The sequence below is a fragment of the Oenanthe melanoleuca genome, chromosome Z (assembly GCF_029582105.1).
Source record: "Oenanthe melanoleuca isolate GR-GAL-2019-014 chromosome Z, OMel1.0, whole genome shotgun sequence".
Classification (NCBI taxonomy): Eukaryota; Metazoa; Chordata; class Aves; order Passeriformes; family Muscicapidae; genus Oenanthe; species Oenanthe melanoleuca.
In genome coordinates, this window is record NC_079362.1 from 42,719,146 (window position 1) to 42,736,948 (window position 17,803).

General features: G+C 36.2%; 1 protein-coding gene across 1 annotated transcript in view; it reads left to right on the forward strand.

The window, feature by feature from the left end:
* Positions 1-17,803, forward strand: part of PRUNE2 (prune homolog 2 with BCH domain) — a 128,615-nt gene that overhangs the window by 14,251 nt on the left and 96,561 nt on the right. The window contains exons 2-4 of the mRNA XM_056514077.1: positions 11,762-11,866; positions 12,337-12,539; positions 13,766-13,929. Of these exons, the coding sequence (XP_056370052.1) occupies positions 11,762-11,866; positions 12,337-12,539; positions 13,766-13,929 (472 nt within the window). The remainder of the gene's footprint in view (positions 1-11,761; positions 11,867-12,336; positions 12,540-13,765; positions 13,930-17,803) is intronic.

The following is a 17,803-nucleotide window of genomic DNA, read 5'->3' on the forward strand; positions in this document are numbered from 1 at the left end:
GTACAGGCTTGTTTTAAGGAAAAAATAAACAAAATTTAAACTTTTTATTTTGGTGCTAACTGTGACACTAACTACCATAATTGTTAACATCCTGGTTCCCTATGTTAATTGACATCATTACAACGTATTTTTAAAGCTGGATTTTAAATCACAGGAATGTAAAACTCATGTGGTTTCAGCGAGTGTGTATCTCCTCAGACAGGCATGCAAGTCTACATTTACATCTACATTTACAAGTAGACTTCATTCTCAATATTTGCTTCTCATATATTGCTGTGTGCAAGAGACTCGAATCACAAACCCTCTGTGTAGTGGAGTATGTCAAATCTCTTTTAAGTCAGTATGTTTTTCTGTGATATGATATTCTTTTTTTTTTTATTCAGGAGTGGCAGTATATATGTTGATGCTTATATATATATGAACTCTATCTACAGCTAGAGATTAAATGTTCAAATATGACTGAATGTAATTATATTGTCATTATACCATATCCTCTTTGGCTGATGCTAAGAAAAATTATTGCTCTACTTAGCTGGTGGAAAAAAGGAAAGAATTAAGCTTTGTTTATTTTTAACAGACTTTCCTAATTCCATTAATGCTGAACAGATATCCTTTCAGCAGCAGTACAAGGCCAGTATATGCTTCCACTATAAGGGAAAGAAAGCTACATGTAGTTATTCCATTTGCTATTTTAGTGAAAAATACTTGCATTACACAAAATACTGTGTGATTGTCCTCTGATATGCTGAGATGTGTGCAATTAACTAAGCAGAAATAACAGGCTAAATTGGGAGCAGAGATTGACCTTACACTACAAAGCAGTGACATCATCACTGGTTTATCATGTTACCACTGTTGCTGTTCTGACAAGTGTTTATCTGGATGCTTGTCAGTATCTGGAAGGGCAGTGAATCCCTTTAACATCTTGAACACCTTGAGGATACAGAGAAATTTTAGTTCACGTGTTGTAGCATTCTTATAGCTAGAAATACAGGAATTGTCTTATTGGCACAGAATGCATGTGAGTTGGACTAAGTTGTGTTGCTGAGGTGAGGTTACCATTTTAGGTGCCCTACCAGTGTCCTCAGATTTACCATTAGGAAAATCTGGGCCTGGATGCTGTGAGCAGCCTTGTACATTGGTATTTTGGCTTGTATGTGTCCCTTTTATAGACATGGGGGTTTTGGTTGTGTTTGTGTTTTTTTGAGGGGTGTTGTGAGGTTGTTTTTTTTAATTTAATTTTTTTTTTTGTATGGGTTTTGCTGTGGTTTTTTTTGTTAGTTGGTTGATGTTTTTTTTTTTACCCTCACTCCCAGAGACCTAAGACCTAGGAAGAATGCTGTACCTTGGCTTTTTTTTACATCCAGAATCAGAGTTTCAGCAAGTGCTGAGCTCTGTGGTTTAGTGGAAGTAAGGTAAGCCTGAGAAGAAGAAGGTGGTTCTTTGTTAACTTACATATCTATCCTTACCTTTGGACCATTTGTTCTTAACTACAGTAGGCATAGAAGTCCAAGGAGATTTCTTTTTCTGACAGTGTCCTCTTCAATTGGAAACTTGACTGCTGAAGAAAATCTAGCAAGTCCCTCTGTGGGAGAGGTGCAGATTTCATTGATTTTCGTAGATTAAAAATACATGATAGTGTCTTCAGTACAAAACTAGGAGATACTGAAATATTGAAAGTGGAAGTTGAAATATTACTGTAATTTACTTTGTTTGTTGTAACCATATTTTAAAAAAAAAGTATTTCTTGTCTTTTTGAATTAGCTAGGGCAGCAGATTTGCCAGGAATGATGAATTACCTGTTTTGGTGTTAAGTAAGAGGATTCAGCAAAATTAATTTAGGAGGATGTCTTAATCAGTCATTAATATCTCTTCATATGTGAATTTGTCAATTTATATCTTCTGTTTCCTTCTGCTTAATAAAATTTTAAATAATGCATTGTGAAAACCTTAATGTAAATTAATGGAACTGAGCCAAAATTTAAATTTAGAAAACCTAGTTGTGTTTGTAGCTCTTATATTCTGTTTGTGTTTACCAATTTTTATTAACTGAAATAATGTGATACCCTTAAAAAAGTTTTATAGCTTTATAATACAAACAGTGCTTTAGTTTACTTTGTAATTACATTTTAAATTATTTTGTTTAATATTTTCCATAACTTCTAAAGCAGGAGTTGATATGCTTACCATAAAGATAATTTCTAATAATATATACTCTCTGATTCTATGGTTCAGCTCTCTATAACATACGTTATAGGAGATTCAGTTGAACTACTGTGATAGATAAAAGTTTGTGCAACCAATGTCCTATTTACTATTATTGCAGTTTTCCTTCCATTCAAGGTGGGGATTTTTTGTAGTTAGTGACAATCTGTTTATAATCCTGTGTGAGGAAGACGTGTTTATTGTATTGTGGCTCTTGACAGATCTTGGCTGTGCTGGAACATTACTTGATGACTGCAGAATTAACTTAATTTCTTTTTGTCCCCTCTTTACCACTTGTTCTAGTGCATTAAATTAAAAACGTGGCTCAGTTACACATATATTCTGTGCCAGACAAAGAACTGTGAAATTGAGCTGGGTTTCAGAGGGAAAATAATAATAATTTTCATAATAAATACTGCTTGCAGTATCATCATGTGTATGTCAGTTCAAGGTGTCATTGGCACCATACTAGAGTAGTAAGACAGCAGTCTTACCCAGAATATGTAAGCTCAAGGTTCTTAATCTTTTTTGTAATCTTAATCTTTTGTAATCGTGGTGCTTTGTGGGATTTTATCTACTGCACTGCTGAACTCTGAAGTGGAAGAAAGAATGGGAAATGCAGGTTTGAGTATATTTCCTCCAATAGATCATTCCAACTTGCCTTGGGAATGAGGTAATAATTTTCTACCTCCTGATAACTTTTTGCTTTAAAGTGATTATTTTTTCCAGTTCTTTTACTAATTTTACATTGTCAATTGTGCTAGACAGTTACAAGGATTAGATTCACCAAGGATTAGATTCACTGTTTTCCTTGATGCACAAAATTTTCATAGAAAAACTTACAAGTTCCTGCTTAAACTTATTTTTTCCCTGAAAGAATCATATATCCTCAGCAGTGTTTTAAATGTTTTTCCTGAAACCCAAATATTCAATTTCAGTTTCCTACCTTTTCCTCATTGACTGTTAAAAGAGGGAGTTTCTCAGTCAATTAGGACCAGTGTTGTCTTACTTCAAAGTAGGAATATTAGTTGGGTGTTTTTTTTTGTTCAGGAGTGTATTTTACCTTCTGTATCTATTCAGAAGGAAAACTAACATCAGCGCAGCAAAAACTAATGTTTTAGATTGCTATTGTATATTGCCTTTCAGCATACTTTAATTAAAGTGACATTTGTTTGTCCTATAATATCACCATTCCCTAATCGATGTACTGAGCAAGCACCATGGTGACAAGATAAGTTGCTTTGTTTTGTTCCATATGTCTGTGTTCCAAATTTTCCATAGTTTTAATTGGTTCCCTGCAGAATAACATTTACAAGCATATGGTATGGAAAATGCTGACTGCATTTGTTATCATATATTTTAGTATATTGGTGGCACTAGATCACTAAGCCTTTAAATGTGATTATGAGGTTATTTAATGCAGTCAACAGCGTGCTTAAAACACAGCAAAAATCTGCAGTGAGCCAAATGGTATCAAGGAGATATGTTTAAATGTCTTCTTAATGCTTCAGGTAAGGATAGGGAAGCCTGATTCAGAAAAGATTTTGGGTAATGTTTGTGCAGAAACATGGTTTGTCACCGAGAGCAATTCTGAAAGCTTGCCATCGCAAGGGGAATGTCTGTAGGAGCTGCAGAGGCAAAATACCTGGTATGTCTAGGCTTATTGACTTCTGAAGAGGTGAAATGGTATAAGATGATGAAATGGAATGAAGGATCAGCTCCTAAGTCTCGTATGTCTGGCTTTGAAGGCATCAGTAGCACATTTTTGCATGATTCTGCTCTGGAAAAAAGGGGCAGTGCGAAAGGAAAGGTGAGTGACTGAGAAGACCCCTGTCATCTCAGCGCATATTAGGGGCTTAATTCAATGACTGACATAGATTTTACCTTTTTTGGTTATGCTGAAGGGGAGGTGTGTCATGGTGGAGAGCATCTGAATTGAATTTTTTGCTAGGGCAAATAGATCAAGGTGGTTTCAGACTGCTCCAAGAAGCGTTGTGTGGGTCATTGTATTAATAACCTCTTTGGATTTCATGAGCACACTGGACACTTGGATACTGCCCAAATGATCAGAGAAAGAGGTTCACTCCATACATGGATATTTGTGATATATGTATTACATTCTTTGCTTATGTTTTCAAGATGTGACATACTGGCTCTGTTCCTAGCTGGTACCCAGATGAACTTACTGAATAACCTACTTAGGAATTTCTGTTGCTGTAGTGTTATCTATGTAAAAAGGAGTATTAGGCACTAAAGCGACATAATTTTATTAGTGAATAGGTCTACACTGAAATCATATGCATGCTAAAAGTAATACAGGAATGTAATTATGCATTTTCTCTTTCTCATTTACAATATGTCTGTGGTTCTGTTGTTAGTGTTATAGAGAGGACAATTCAGAGATCTAAAGAGTGTAGACATAACTAATTACTGTATGAGTAAAAAGTGCATTCTTATAATGAAGCATATGTTTCTATTCTCATAATGTCACAAATAAAAAAATAGTTTGTTTTTTTAAAGTCTGGTTTTATTCTGAGTGCACTGTCATTTTACTAACAAGCACAGTATTACAATTTTTATTCTGTGCTCAGCTTTTACATCAAGTCAACCAAATATTTATCTTTTTGAAGGACAACAGGAGTAAAACATATTACAATTACAGAATTCCCTCATGGAAAAAGAAGCTGCCAATGATAATAAAGAAGTTTTTGTGGAATGGTATATAGAGCAGGCAGAGCAGAGCAATACTGGCTGCTACAGAGGAATAGGTGTCTGATTTTTAATGTGGAATAAGAAAGAGCGACTGAAATAATGCTGAAGTTAAAAACTGAAACAAAACAAAAGCCAAAACAAAAACTGCCATCTTTTCAGCATCATTCTTACCAGATAATGGGTAAAAAAGCCAAAGACATTTTAGAATTCCAGTATGATAAAAAACCTCTTGAACAAGAAGGGCAGAAATGGAAGTGACTTTGGCCTGATCATCTCTTCCAGCTTTGATTTTCTTACTCACTAATGATGCTCTGCTGAGTTGTTGGCTTACTTCAGGCTACAGTGTCATGTTCAGTTTGGTACCCATCACCTAAGGGTTACACTGACTTGAGAAATATGAAGCTTGACTCCAAAGGCCTCTGTAAAATACAGTGTTTAAGTGCTGCCTGATTGGTAAATGTATTCTCAGCTGCAAAGTTGCTTCCTTCATTTTAAAGAAGCAGCTAAGCTTAAACAATCCAGGGTCAGATGTTAAGTCTGTGAGAGGCAGATAAATTAACTGCATTGTTTGGATTGCCTTCACCAAAACAAACCCACCTGTTTTTTGTCCAGTACATTTTCTCTCTGCTCTGTATAATTTATTCAGCCTCTGCAGTGTGTGACGTAGGGGTTTATTGCTACCAGTTTCCTCCTGAGACACCACAGAGCTGACACATGACAGGGGCACTCTGCTCCTCAGATAATGTACTCCTTACTTTTAAGTAATCTGTGTCCAATATCTCAAAGAACAGCTTGGCTGTAGTAAGCCAAACAATTCCTAAGGGATATAAATGCAGTCAAGCCCTGTAAACTAGGTAGGCTTCCCAGTCTCATTTCTGCATATTAAATGGAAAGTGGGGAGGAAGTGGGAAGAGGAGTTACATAGCTTGAGATGGAAATTCAAAGATTTGCTGTGACTGACTGTAGGCACTAGAGATGACCTGGAATAGGAATATAACTTGTTCTTTTGCAAAGCTGAATTTCTCTATGCTGTATACTCAGTTATTAGGTAAGAGCACTAATCCTGTGTGAGACAGGTTAATTTGTACAAAAAATGAATTAATGCAGCATAAATGAAAGATGGAGACTTTGACTTTTATTTTAGTAACTTCTATCAGAGAGAATCACAGACTGTTGAAGTACTGCTAAGTCAAGCTTAAATAATCATTGTGCTGGGAAAATTCTCGTTTTTCAGCCATAGTAGACCATATTCTGTTTAGTCTTTGCAGGAGGAGTAATGTGACGCTGTTACTGAGCCTAAGGCCATTAAAATAAGAATTTGCGTTACCATTTTATTTATCTTTTATAATAAAAACCTAGGTTTCTCTAATTCTCTAAGAGAAAGCATATTTAATGTCTGCCTGACTTAAAGCATTTTTTACCTCCATATAGCAGCAAAGGTGGGATCAAAACATACAGTGTCAAAATCACACTTCCAAAACATGTATGCATGTGGGCATATATATGTACCCCACATATGATTCAGTTTGAAAGCCTCATACTATTGGGTATTCCAAGTACATGCACTCCATGATCTTGTAGAAGTGGTGTCTCAAATGTTGATCCTGAAGGCAAAAAGAAGAAGCAGGAGAGTGTGAACATGTAAAGCTTATAAAGCGTGGTGAAAATCAATGACAAATGAATTGATGAAATAAATCTAATTTTAAAAGGAGCCAACAAGGTTTTGATTGATGTTCTGTGTTCTGTCGTGCTTCTTTTTTATATTGAAATGGAATTTATGTGTTATTTGATTACTCTAGCTATTCTTTTTCAAGTGAAAATTTGATGTAGGAATCATTGTTAATTTCTGGATTTTTGCAATGTGAATGAACAGAGAAGACATTTCAAAAACAAGCAGAGCAGACTTGCCTACAGTTACAGGCTGTAAAATTAACTAAAAGTGAAAAAGGAATAAATGCTAGTAGTTCTTCAGAATTCTTTCTTGCATGGTGTTAACTTTGTCTGCCTGCAGAATTCCATGTCAGAGCCTATTGGTAATGCAGAAATACTGAACTGCATTTTCATCAGCAACAGTTGACCGTGCCAGCTCTTGGCTAGAAATTACTGGAAAAGAGAGCTCCTGTCCTCTGAAAATTCCAGGAACAATCTAAAGATAAGACCTCCTTGCCTGGCTGGCGTGTCAGATAGCTACCCTGCTTCATTTTCATTAATAATTTTGAAGGAACATCATAATTTTGTGGAATATAGTGAATTTGGGAAGCAACATTTTAAAATAAAGCTCCTTTTATCTAGAGGTTGACTCCTAAATATAGCTTTTAAAATACTAATTTCAGAAGAGGAGATTTAATCATAAGGCTGTGTTCAACCTACTTTGGAAGTGCAGTCATCATCAGAGTGCAAGTACAACAGGATAAATTATGTGTAAAAATTCTGTATGTACAATGGCTAATGTGTGAAGACCTTCTTCTCATCACTGTTATAGACTAGTCATATATTTTCTTATCATATCCCATTCAAAGCAGAGTATCAGATAACATTTTATGCCTATCCAGGCATTTCTGAGGATAGTGCTAAGTTTTTGATCCTTCTACTTTTGTTTTAGCTTATTGGTAAGGCTGTGCCTCCCACACAGAAGCAGATGGTGTGGAATTAGAAAATCCCCCTTTTGTTTTATATTTTGTTCTGCTAGTGGTATTGGTGTTTTCTATAAAAGGGTTTCTGTCAGATTTGTAAGTAAAGCAAGACTACACAATGGATATTCAATAGGTGATGTTTAAAACATGTCACACTTGAAATCTTTGCGACTACACTCATGTTCCTTAGGGAAGAATCTTTATGTAACCATGTATTTGACAGCTAGTACGTTAGATTACTGTCTGTCATATACTGTGCATGATAAATAGTATACTACAGGGGCAGTATCTACTGCCCAAAATACTACACTAATTTTTTGACTGATCCCCAAAATGGGAGAAAACAAGGATTCTCTCTTATATTTATTTTTTGAGTAAGAGACCATCTATTTTTTTTCCTGGCCAGTATAAAGCTTTCTTGTGAAAAGACGAACTATTTACCTTACTGGAACTTTACATGAAATATTAAATTAACTTTGCTTTGGCTTGAAACCATTTCTTTGACAACAGAGATGTATAATCATGTTAAGAGCCCTCAGGCCACTGGAAGCATAATAATGCCTGGTAGTGCCAGGCAAATGCAAGTTGTGCTCCAAAATTACTACTCAATTAATTGTACCTCTGGTTTGGAGGTAGATCTTCAGATACAGAAATCCTCTTTCATGAGATTTGATGACTTCAAATATTGGAAGACAGATTTTTTGCTATCTTGGCCTTTGTCCAAACAGTAAGGATTTTCCCTGTGCACCTCCAGGAAAGCTGTGAAACTGGTACCCCCTGGTTGGTGCTTCAGGCACAAGGCTTGAAAAGTTTTCAGTGTTGTATCTGACACTGTATGTTGCTGTGTGGTTCTGCAGCTTCTTCCTTTTAATATGCTTCTGTTAAGCCATATTGTTTCTTCTTCAAATAATTGCTGTGCTCGACAAGTGCTGTCCCATTCCTTGCAGTAAAAATGCAGTGATTTCATTACAGTTTAAGGACAGAACTAGTGAAATTTGAGGCAGAAGGGAAGTAGTAACTCAGAAAGCAAGGCTGTGTGTGGCTGCTGAGTGTGCATTTGTGCAGTGTCTGTGTGTGGGGGCTGAATGTGTATGAAGGAAAGAGAAAAGTTTTTTTTGCTTGGAGACAGTGAGCATTTTGTAGGCTTTCCTGTTTCTACTAGGATGAGTCTTCAGTGTTTATTAACTTGCAAGATTACTTCAGCTTTTCTATTAACAGAAGAAAAAAAAAAGCAGAGATGATGTAATTTTTGACTGAAATATTGTAGTTTGATCAGTCACTGTGGTTAACATGTCCTGATCTAAATTGTTACAAACCTGATGGCCAGCATTGCAGTATGTTTGAATATATCAGCTGTTTGATGCAGGTGGGAACTAATAAATGGTATTTTTACTGCAGTTACATAAAGATGCAGTTGTCATAATATGCTTTTATGTATTAATAGATCACAACAGTGAACAGATATGCAGGTTTCTTCTCTGTAAGTGTCTGAGAATCAGATCTCTTACAGAGGCAGCCTAATGTTTTTAAATCTCTTTCCTGAGCACAGTAAGTGAATGTTAGTCGATGCAGGTCTGATCTAAATTGAGTTATCCTGACTGATGCCATCTGAAAATGACACATAATTTCTTTAGTATATGTTATCCCAGTCATCCAATGTTTGTGCATTTTACAATTTACCTTTAATTTAGCTAAACAAAAACTCATCATCGTGAAGAGAAATCGCTGATCTCCTGTGTAGTTTAATTTAAGAGTTCCAGCTTCATCATTAACCTCCTAAATTTTTTAATTCTTAGAGATACTGCCAGTTCATGTTTCCTCTCTGGTTTAGCTGTGCTAACTGCAGGAGGTAATCACAGTTTAGTCCTGTTGTAGCTAAGCCTTACTCAGCTTATGAATCTTTGTCTTCTGGATCGTGGGCTTCTCTGCCGGGTTTTTGCTTAGGAAGACCTGTGAGTGGAAGCCTTGCATCCCTGTGCCTGCTTTTCCTGAATGTGGCTGATTAATGTGCAGTAGGCTAAGCAAACTAGCTGTGTCTGAGATGGTGAGAGAGGAAGCAGTCTCAGACATGTAAGATAAGCAGTATGCTTGGATGGCATATTTTGGGGTTGCATTTAAGGGCAGCGTATTTGTATTTGGAGGGTTATTATTTCTGAATAATAGTAAGATGCTAAAAAGCCATTCATTCAGCTGCACATGGGGAAATAGAATATTGGTGAAATTGTGTTTTGGATCTGCAAGAAGGGAAGGAGAAAAGAAACAAATTCTGCTTGATGAAGAGAAAAGCAGGAAAAGTTGGGGGGAAATGTATTGCTGGCCACTGTCACTACCACAGAGGGGCCTTGACAGACTTGAGAGATGGACCTGGGCAAACCTCATGAACCACAAGGCCAAGTGCAGGGTGCTGCACCTGGGCCAGTGCAATGCCAAGCACAAATACAGCCTGAATGGAAAGGGACTGAGAGCAGCCCTGAGGAGAACGACTTGTTTGTGGTTGGTTGTGGACCACAACTTCATTATAACCTGGCAATATGTGCCTGCAGAAAGCTGGTCATGTCCTGGGCTGCATCCAAAGCAGTGTGGGCAGCAGGGGAGGGAGGGGATTCTGCCCCTCTGTTCTGCTCTGTGAGACCCACCTGCAGTGCTGCATCCAGCACAGGGGTCCCAGGAAGGACATGGATCTGTTGGAGTCCTGAGGAGATGTGTTAAGTCGATCACAGGGCTGGAGCAGCTCCTGAGGATGGGCTCAGAGAGTCAGGATTGTTCAGCCTGGAGATGGCTGCAGCAAGACCTAAGAGCAGCATTCTACTACCTAAAGGGGAACTACAGGAAAGCTGGAGAGGGACTTCTGACAAGGATGCATAGTGATAGGACAAGTGGCAATGGCCTTAAACTGGTAAAGGGCATGTTGAGATTAGACATTGTGAAGAAATTCTTTACTGAGCAGGTACTAAAAGAAGAATGAGCTCGTGACCTTTAGTCTTTATCATGGCAGATCAATCAGAAATGCATGCTGCAGAAAAACATGTTACAAAAGTGATAATGAAAAGAGTTTATGGAGACAGAATGTTGCTAGTGAAGTCTTAGAGCATAAATGGACGTATCTCTTCCAATCACTGTGTTCTTCAGTAAGCTGTCTTTCCTGATATATAGGGAATGGAAAATGTGTCCTGGATTTATTACCCAAATGTATTTTGATGGCTATGTTACATTAAGAGAAAGAGAACCTCAGTTTATTCCTTATATCCAGGTAGAACTAAGACTAGAGGAAAAGGTCAACTTAAGAAAAATTGCACATTTGTAATTATTAAGGGTAATTAATAATTAAATGATTTTGTTGAAAGATTAAAATTTTGATTCACAGAATTCCAGTTAAAAGTAGAAGAAAGTACATGCCAACAACAAAAATATTTACTTTCATGTGTTTTTTTCTGAAACATCTCTTCGAAACAGTCACATATGTTTCACCATTTAAGAAGTATTGAAAGTAAATAAACTCTAATGTTTCCATACAGCTAGCTTGACAGTAATAATGTGCACAAGAAAAAAACTTCATCTTATATTTTGTGTGTGAAATTATGAAGAAGGTAGAGTCTTCCTTTCAATACTTTGCTTTCACACAGTTGGTTTGTCTTCTCTTTTCCTGTTGTTTGGAAGGCTCCTAATTTTATTAAATGAGAACAATTAATAACTCAGTACTTCAGCTGTGTTCAGCTTCTGAAGATTTAGGGTGAAAGGCAGTTACTTTGTCTTTTTACTGATTTCAGCTAAGTGAAGAAAAAAGGGTAAAATTAAAATTACAACTTGCTACATATTATTTGCTGTGTATTTTGTGTATTTCTACACTTTTTTTGGACTGTTTTTCTCAATTTTTGAGATTTTGAAAAAGTTTGAAAAGTTTTGAAAAGCTTTTCGACATGTACATTAAGCTGCTGCTTATCTGTTACTTTGCTGTGAAAGGGACTTCTGTCAGATTAAGACTTCATTAGTTCTAAACTACTCATGAAATTTAGTTTTTGGCTTTCTTGGGAGCTCTGAAGGTAAGGAATGGAATGTCTTAGCCCAAAGGTAATCCATTCCTTCAGCCAGCAGTGAAAAATGCTACAGCTGAGGGCAAGGCCTGGTATTTAACTTGTCCTTTGAAATGTTGTGGTGGTTTAACTTCTTCTCATCATTTCCATTCATGGAAATTGTCTTTTAATGTGTTACAGAACAGGAGCAAACGCCTGGAAAAGGTCCATGTTGTTCTCGGGAATAAACCCTGTGATTTGGATTCACTTATTTCTACCCTGGCCTACGCCTACTTTCTAGACAAGGTAATGGAAAAATTGGACTGAGTGGTCTTAATTCACTTGTTCCAGATTGTTACAGAGATCTTATTGTTAAGTCAATTGCTGTAAAAACATTTTTTCTGGGCATTGATTTTTTTTCATTATTGAAAGTGAGTTTTTAAAAGTATTTAAAAATAATCAATATTCATTGCTATTCAAAAATGAATGAGTGGTTATTAGGTGGCTTATTGAACAGCACGAAAATGTCAGTCCTGTGCTTCATTCCTTATCCTTTTCCTCTTCTGGTTTCCCAGGTACTCTCTAGGAGGCAAACTGAGACACATGAAGGAAAAAAAGTGTGAAATATCATCTTTGTTTTTTTTTTTCTTTTAATTTAGTAAATGGGAGAAAACCCCAAACAGAAAGTCTGGGTTGTTTCTAATTGCTCACTCTGTTAAGATACCATTCTGATGAAAACTAGGTCCAGTTCTCACAAATGCACACCTATGTTACAGGTCAGTCCTCCTGATGTTCTTTGCTTACCTGTGTTGAACATACGAAGAAAAGACTTCAGCTACTTCACTGAGACAAGATTTATTTTGGAAGAGCTGAAAATCCCAGAGTCATTCCATATCTTCCGAGATGAAATCAATTTGCATCAGCTGAATGCTGAAGGGAAATTGTCTTTAACACTTGTAAACAGCAACATGCTGACGAGGTATTGTATTTTCTGCCCAGTAAGGTGGCTTATGTGAATTAGAGCTGTTTCAAAAATTACGTTTTTCTGTATTAATATTGATATTGCTAAAAAAAGAAAACAAAAATGTATTTTATCTCATATTATGTTTGATAAGTGTAGCAAGGTGAACAGTCATCTTTGCTCACTTTTAATGGAACTTCCACTTTTAAGAACCTTGTGTTTTCACACAGATTACATATTCTAATTTAGTTAAATAGTGTGGAAGTTTCCTGTGGCCAGTAGATAAGAAATCAGTTTTTTTCCTGATTCTTAGTTAGCTTTCCTTTAAGAATCTTACACTGCTTTGCAGTTATCCGTAAATTTGGATATGTGCTGTTAAGATGGCTGATGGATTATTGTGGTCCTCACCAACTGCAGCCTTTCAAAAAGCTCAGATTTGATCTCCGGTAGAGCACAGTTCCTGTACCCATCCTTAAGAGGGACTGTTTACAAGGCCATTGTGAATCTTTTATGAAGGGCCTCTTTATAATGGTCTGCCTGTCTTGCCCAGAGTGAATGATGCTGTTTACTTCCAGCTCTCCTTAGAACTTAATTTAAGACAAGTGCCTATGGCACCATTGCACTCTAAGAAGTTTATAGATTAGACTAAAAGTAGTGAAAATCTGAAGAGAGAAGTGTGTGAATCTCATGGCTGTTGTTACGTTAAGTGCTGTCAGCGCATCATTCGCTGCTCAGAGTGAAAATTATCTGTAAGATCTGCTTTTTGTTTATTATTGTCACTTCCTTTGTTTCTTCTAAGGAATTATAATTAGTATTTTATTATTAAAATTAGTTTGGCTTGGTTACTGCTATTGTAAACAGAAACATAAAGTATCTAAGCCCATTAAAAAAAATTTTGTAAGTTTTCAGAATATTAAGTTGGGAAAATCCTAAATCTCCTCTATATAAGGAAGGCTATTTTCAGCACATGAAAAAATACTTTTTTTCAATAGTTTTTAATAGATTTTGATGAGGGAAATTCATACTTAGTGATATATCAAGCAGTAAAAATCTCTGAACACTGAATTTAAAAAAATTACAGATTTAGGACCTCTGTGACATCCTTTGGCTGTATAGCAGACTTCATGTAGCTGTAACAGTGCTATTGTAGTCCACAATTTAAAAAAATATGTTGCACTTTTTTTACTGAGTTGTCTAAGCAGCTATAAAGATAAATATATATAACTTCTAAATTTCCTTGATAGTGAGGATAAAAGTTTGGAATCAGCTGTTGTCAAAGTCATCAATCCAGATGAGCAATGTGACAGGAGCCTGGAGTTACAAGCGTGTTCTTCCTCTTTAGTCGTAAAAGAGATTCTTCAAAAGGCACCAGAGTTAATCACTCAGCAACTGGCTTATCTCCTCAGAGGTGAGAGATTACTCTTTATATTAAATACTGAAAGGTTTAATGGAGTGTTTCTGAATTTGCTCATGCAGAAAGAGTGTGATCCATTCTTTGGTTAACAATCCCTTTAAAGACCACAGGAAGCTTCATAAAAGAAGCGGGGAGTAAAGAGTTTGTTAAAGAGTAACATTATATTGAATATTAAAAATGTGCATTTAAAAATAGGCATGAGAGGTCTTTGCTGTATCACTAGACAAGAATATTAAATGAAGCTGTCGACATACCAGCTGGGTAGCTGGAAAAGCTGTGCAGTTCGTTGATTCCAGGGGCATTGTGGGCAACAATACGGATTGGAATCTAATATTTACAAGTTAAAGCTTCTCCCTCCCAAGGACTGTACTTTTTTTATAGAATGATGTTTTAATGGCATGATGCAAAACTTTTGCTGTTTATAAACAGTGTTACCAAATCTTCATTGTGCTCTCCTTTTATTTCGTACTGTATGCCCAGTAGAGTAAAAAGTGGGATGGGCTTCAGCAATCAGAGATATTTTCTTCTCTGTCTTGGAATTTCATAATTTATATTCATTTTCTCAGTTTATTTGCTGCAGCAGAACTTTACAGCTGGAAATAAAACTGGTGCTGGAAAGAACAGTCACTGCTTTTAAATAACTTACTGAATTTTAATAATGTTTGATAAATTTTATAGGTTTTAAGCTTCAATTATGTGAGAATGCTAAATGTCCTTTTAAGATATTAATGTGGGCATATTTAATGAGGATTATGAAAACTTGCCTACGTTTAGGCTTCAGAAGCAACTAGAATCTTGGTAAATCATTGTGGTCATTGCTATGATAACTAATAAGCATGTTATAAGAAATCACAAAGACTAATTTTTCAAAAAGATATTCCACAGATTAAGCATTAACAGTAACAGCATTTAGCCGCTCTTACAGTATCTTTCCATGCTAACAAGCTTTAGTTAACCTGCCATGAAACATTTTTGTAAGCTCCACATTTCTGTTGAGTAGCTCTACAGGAATCTAAGCAAATGACCAAGCATAATAATTGGTTTTGGCAGCAGAACAAGAAAAGGGTTTTAAGGGGATATCAGGGTACTTGTTATACTTGTTACACTTGTTTTTTGGTGGAGAGTCAGGAGGAAGAGGTCTAAATAATGTTCAAGAATATGTTCGAGTACTATATGTGAATGTGTCAGCATGTTTTGTGCCTCTAATCTGTATAAAGATTAAAATAATGTGCTTTTATTAGTGCTTGAATTTGAGATAGCACTTCCAGTTTTGGGGAATACAGTAGGTAATTTTAATTTTTTAAAATCAATGAGTAGTACATTCTGATTATTACATTTGGTAGAGCACGTTTGAGGAGCCTAGTGGATAAGAAGTCCCTGCATGATATGAGAAGCAACTGGCAAAGCCTAGGGAGCAAAACAGAGCTGTCTTGAGACTTGATGCTTTTCTACTTCTCCTAGTAGTGCAGCTTGTACAGATAAAAGGTGAAAAAATGAGGGAAGTCCTCTTGGTCTCTTAAAACAGGAAATTTTTGGAACTTAAGAATCTTTCATTACAAATTTACAACAGTCAGTGAACCCATCGTTGGTTTTGATGAGATTAATTAAAAAAAATTTAAAAGTCATATGTACACTTACGTATGTAAATGGCAGATCAAACTAAAACAGTCTGAAGATAAAAGATTAAAGACAGCCCGACAGATCTAGGGTTTGTGTTTCTCTGTATATATTATGGTCTTTAATCATGAGATACAGCTTCTTAAATTCACTTACCATAGCATAGGGAACAAAGGCACATGCATCATGAAAGGAGGGGTGGCTGTTTCATTCCCACAGCTGACAAATGAGAATGTCGTGACTTACAGGTTGTCACCTCTCTCTCAGGGCACTCACAGCCACAGAGGCTGCAAAAAGGCTCTACTGTGTTTTTCACATTTTGTTATGTTACTTCCAATGTAAATCCGTATATGGTTAGTTTGTCTAAATTTCAGGTGAAGTTCAGAACAGGAGGACAAAGTAGAAGTCAGAGTGCTAAGAAACAGGATATTATTTTCATAAAAATGCTGAGGGATGCTGTTATCCCAGTCTCTGAACTGGGAGGTCGTCTTTCATTTTCTGACTTTCCAGCAATAATTTTGCTAGAAGACTTTTAAGATAAAATAAAATCTTACATTTTAATAATTATTGTAGTGACCAAGACAGCTTCCTTTGTTGACTGTTTTTGAAACTTTTTTTTTTCTTAAAGTCTGTTCACAATTTTAAAATTTTAATAAAAGTGCAGATGTTTATATGTATAAATTTCACCTTTGAGCAAACTTCACCTGCTTGTGTATGTTAAAAAAAAAGTCAAGAGAAAAGGCATTTCCTCTGAAACTGAGCATTATTGATTTAGGCATTTTTATTTAGAGATTGATTTTTTTTTTTTTCTTTTTTTCTAAGGTGAATGCATTTCTGGTATCTTTGTCTCCTTATGAGACATTATATAAACTGATTCTACCCTTGGGCTTTTGAGTAGAGCCTGCTTGGAGAATCATGTTGTGCAGCCATATTTGCCTTAAGTTAGAGCTTGTGCTGTCCCTGGATTTGTGCCAGAAGCAAACAATTACAGAACCTGCCAGAGTCCTGGGCCTGTATTATTTTATTTCCCAAGAGATGTTTATATGGGGACTGTTGCCAAACTCAAGATCCATTAAACTGCTGAATCATTACATTCTCTGTTGCAGCCAGCTGGCAAGGATGTTATTCCAAGCACTCACTGTCAGGTATCTTGGGTCAATGCGCTCTTAAAAATGCCTCCTTATGTTTATTTGTATAAGGCCTTGAAGGATGCCACAAGGTGCAAACCACAACATGTAAATATAGACAGATTTCCAGCAAGAGCGTCAGCAATTTTTTTAATGTGAATCTGCTTTTGCTAGTGGTGAGGTCTTTTCATGCCCTTTTGGGTCAGTCTTGACTTTCAGTAGAGAAGATTAGTTTGTTATTCTAGCCATCCAGACAAATGTTGAGAAATGCCCTCTTAAGGACTTTGGGAATTATGCCAGTATTTTTTTTTGTTCTGTTTTGTACATTGATCAGATGATTCACATGCTCCCGCACTGATGCATCCTTAATGTAAATGCCAGGAAGAAAGGATCATTTTGACTTGCACCAAACACTGCACTTATTTGGACTGACACTTCTTTTTAATATATTGAAGCAGTTTTTTTTGGAGGTAGTGCTGTTTTCTCCAGTTCCAGCTTCACTGCATTTCCTGTTAATTACAATAAAGATTGCTTACTTGGATATATTTACAATTTTGGTTTGCAGGGTTTTTTCTGGGTCAATGGTGTGGTGTGTGAGGAGGACTTTCCATAAGGGACTTTTCCCCTTTTCCCTGTCCTTTATTTTCACAGGTTATGGAACAAAACCTTGACAGGAGAAATGCCTGTATTTTCATTGTAATGTTTCTCTTAGCCATAAACTTATAATTCAGGAGATGCTTGTGCTGTTCTTAATGTTTTCCCAAAACGGCTTCTGCCTTCATTAGATCATGTTTAATATTAATGCACAGCAATTGCTTTTGGCAAAACTAATGCTTCGCTTCCAAACTGCTTTGCAAAAAAAGAATAATTTTTTTAGCCTATTTTCTAGTGACCTCTTCAGAAAAAAAATGTAGTAAAGTCTGATGTGCACAAGAAATAATATTGAATCTTGTATTGCCTATTACATTTTTTTTTCTCTGCTTGTAAGCAGACAGCAGTCACCATTATGCTTTCAGAAACCCTGGGGGAGTCACACCAACATTGAGTAAAATCTGAAGGAGATTTCTGAGACCATGTATTGTTTCTACAGCAGGTGTTTATAAGACAGTGCATGACCAAATGGA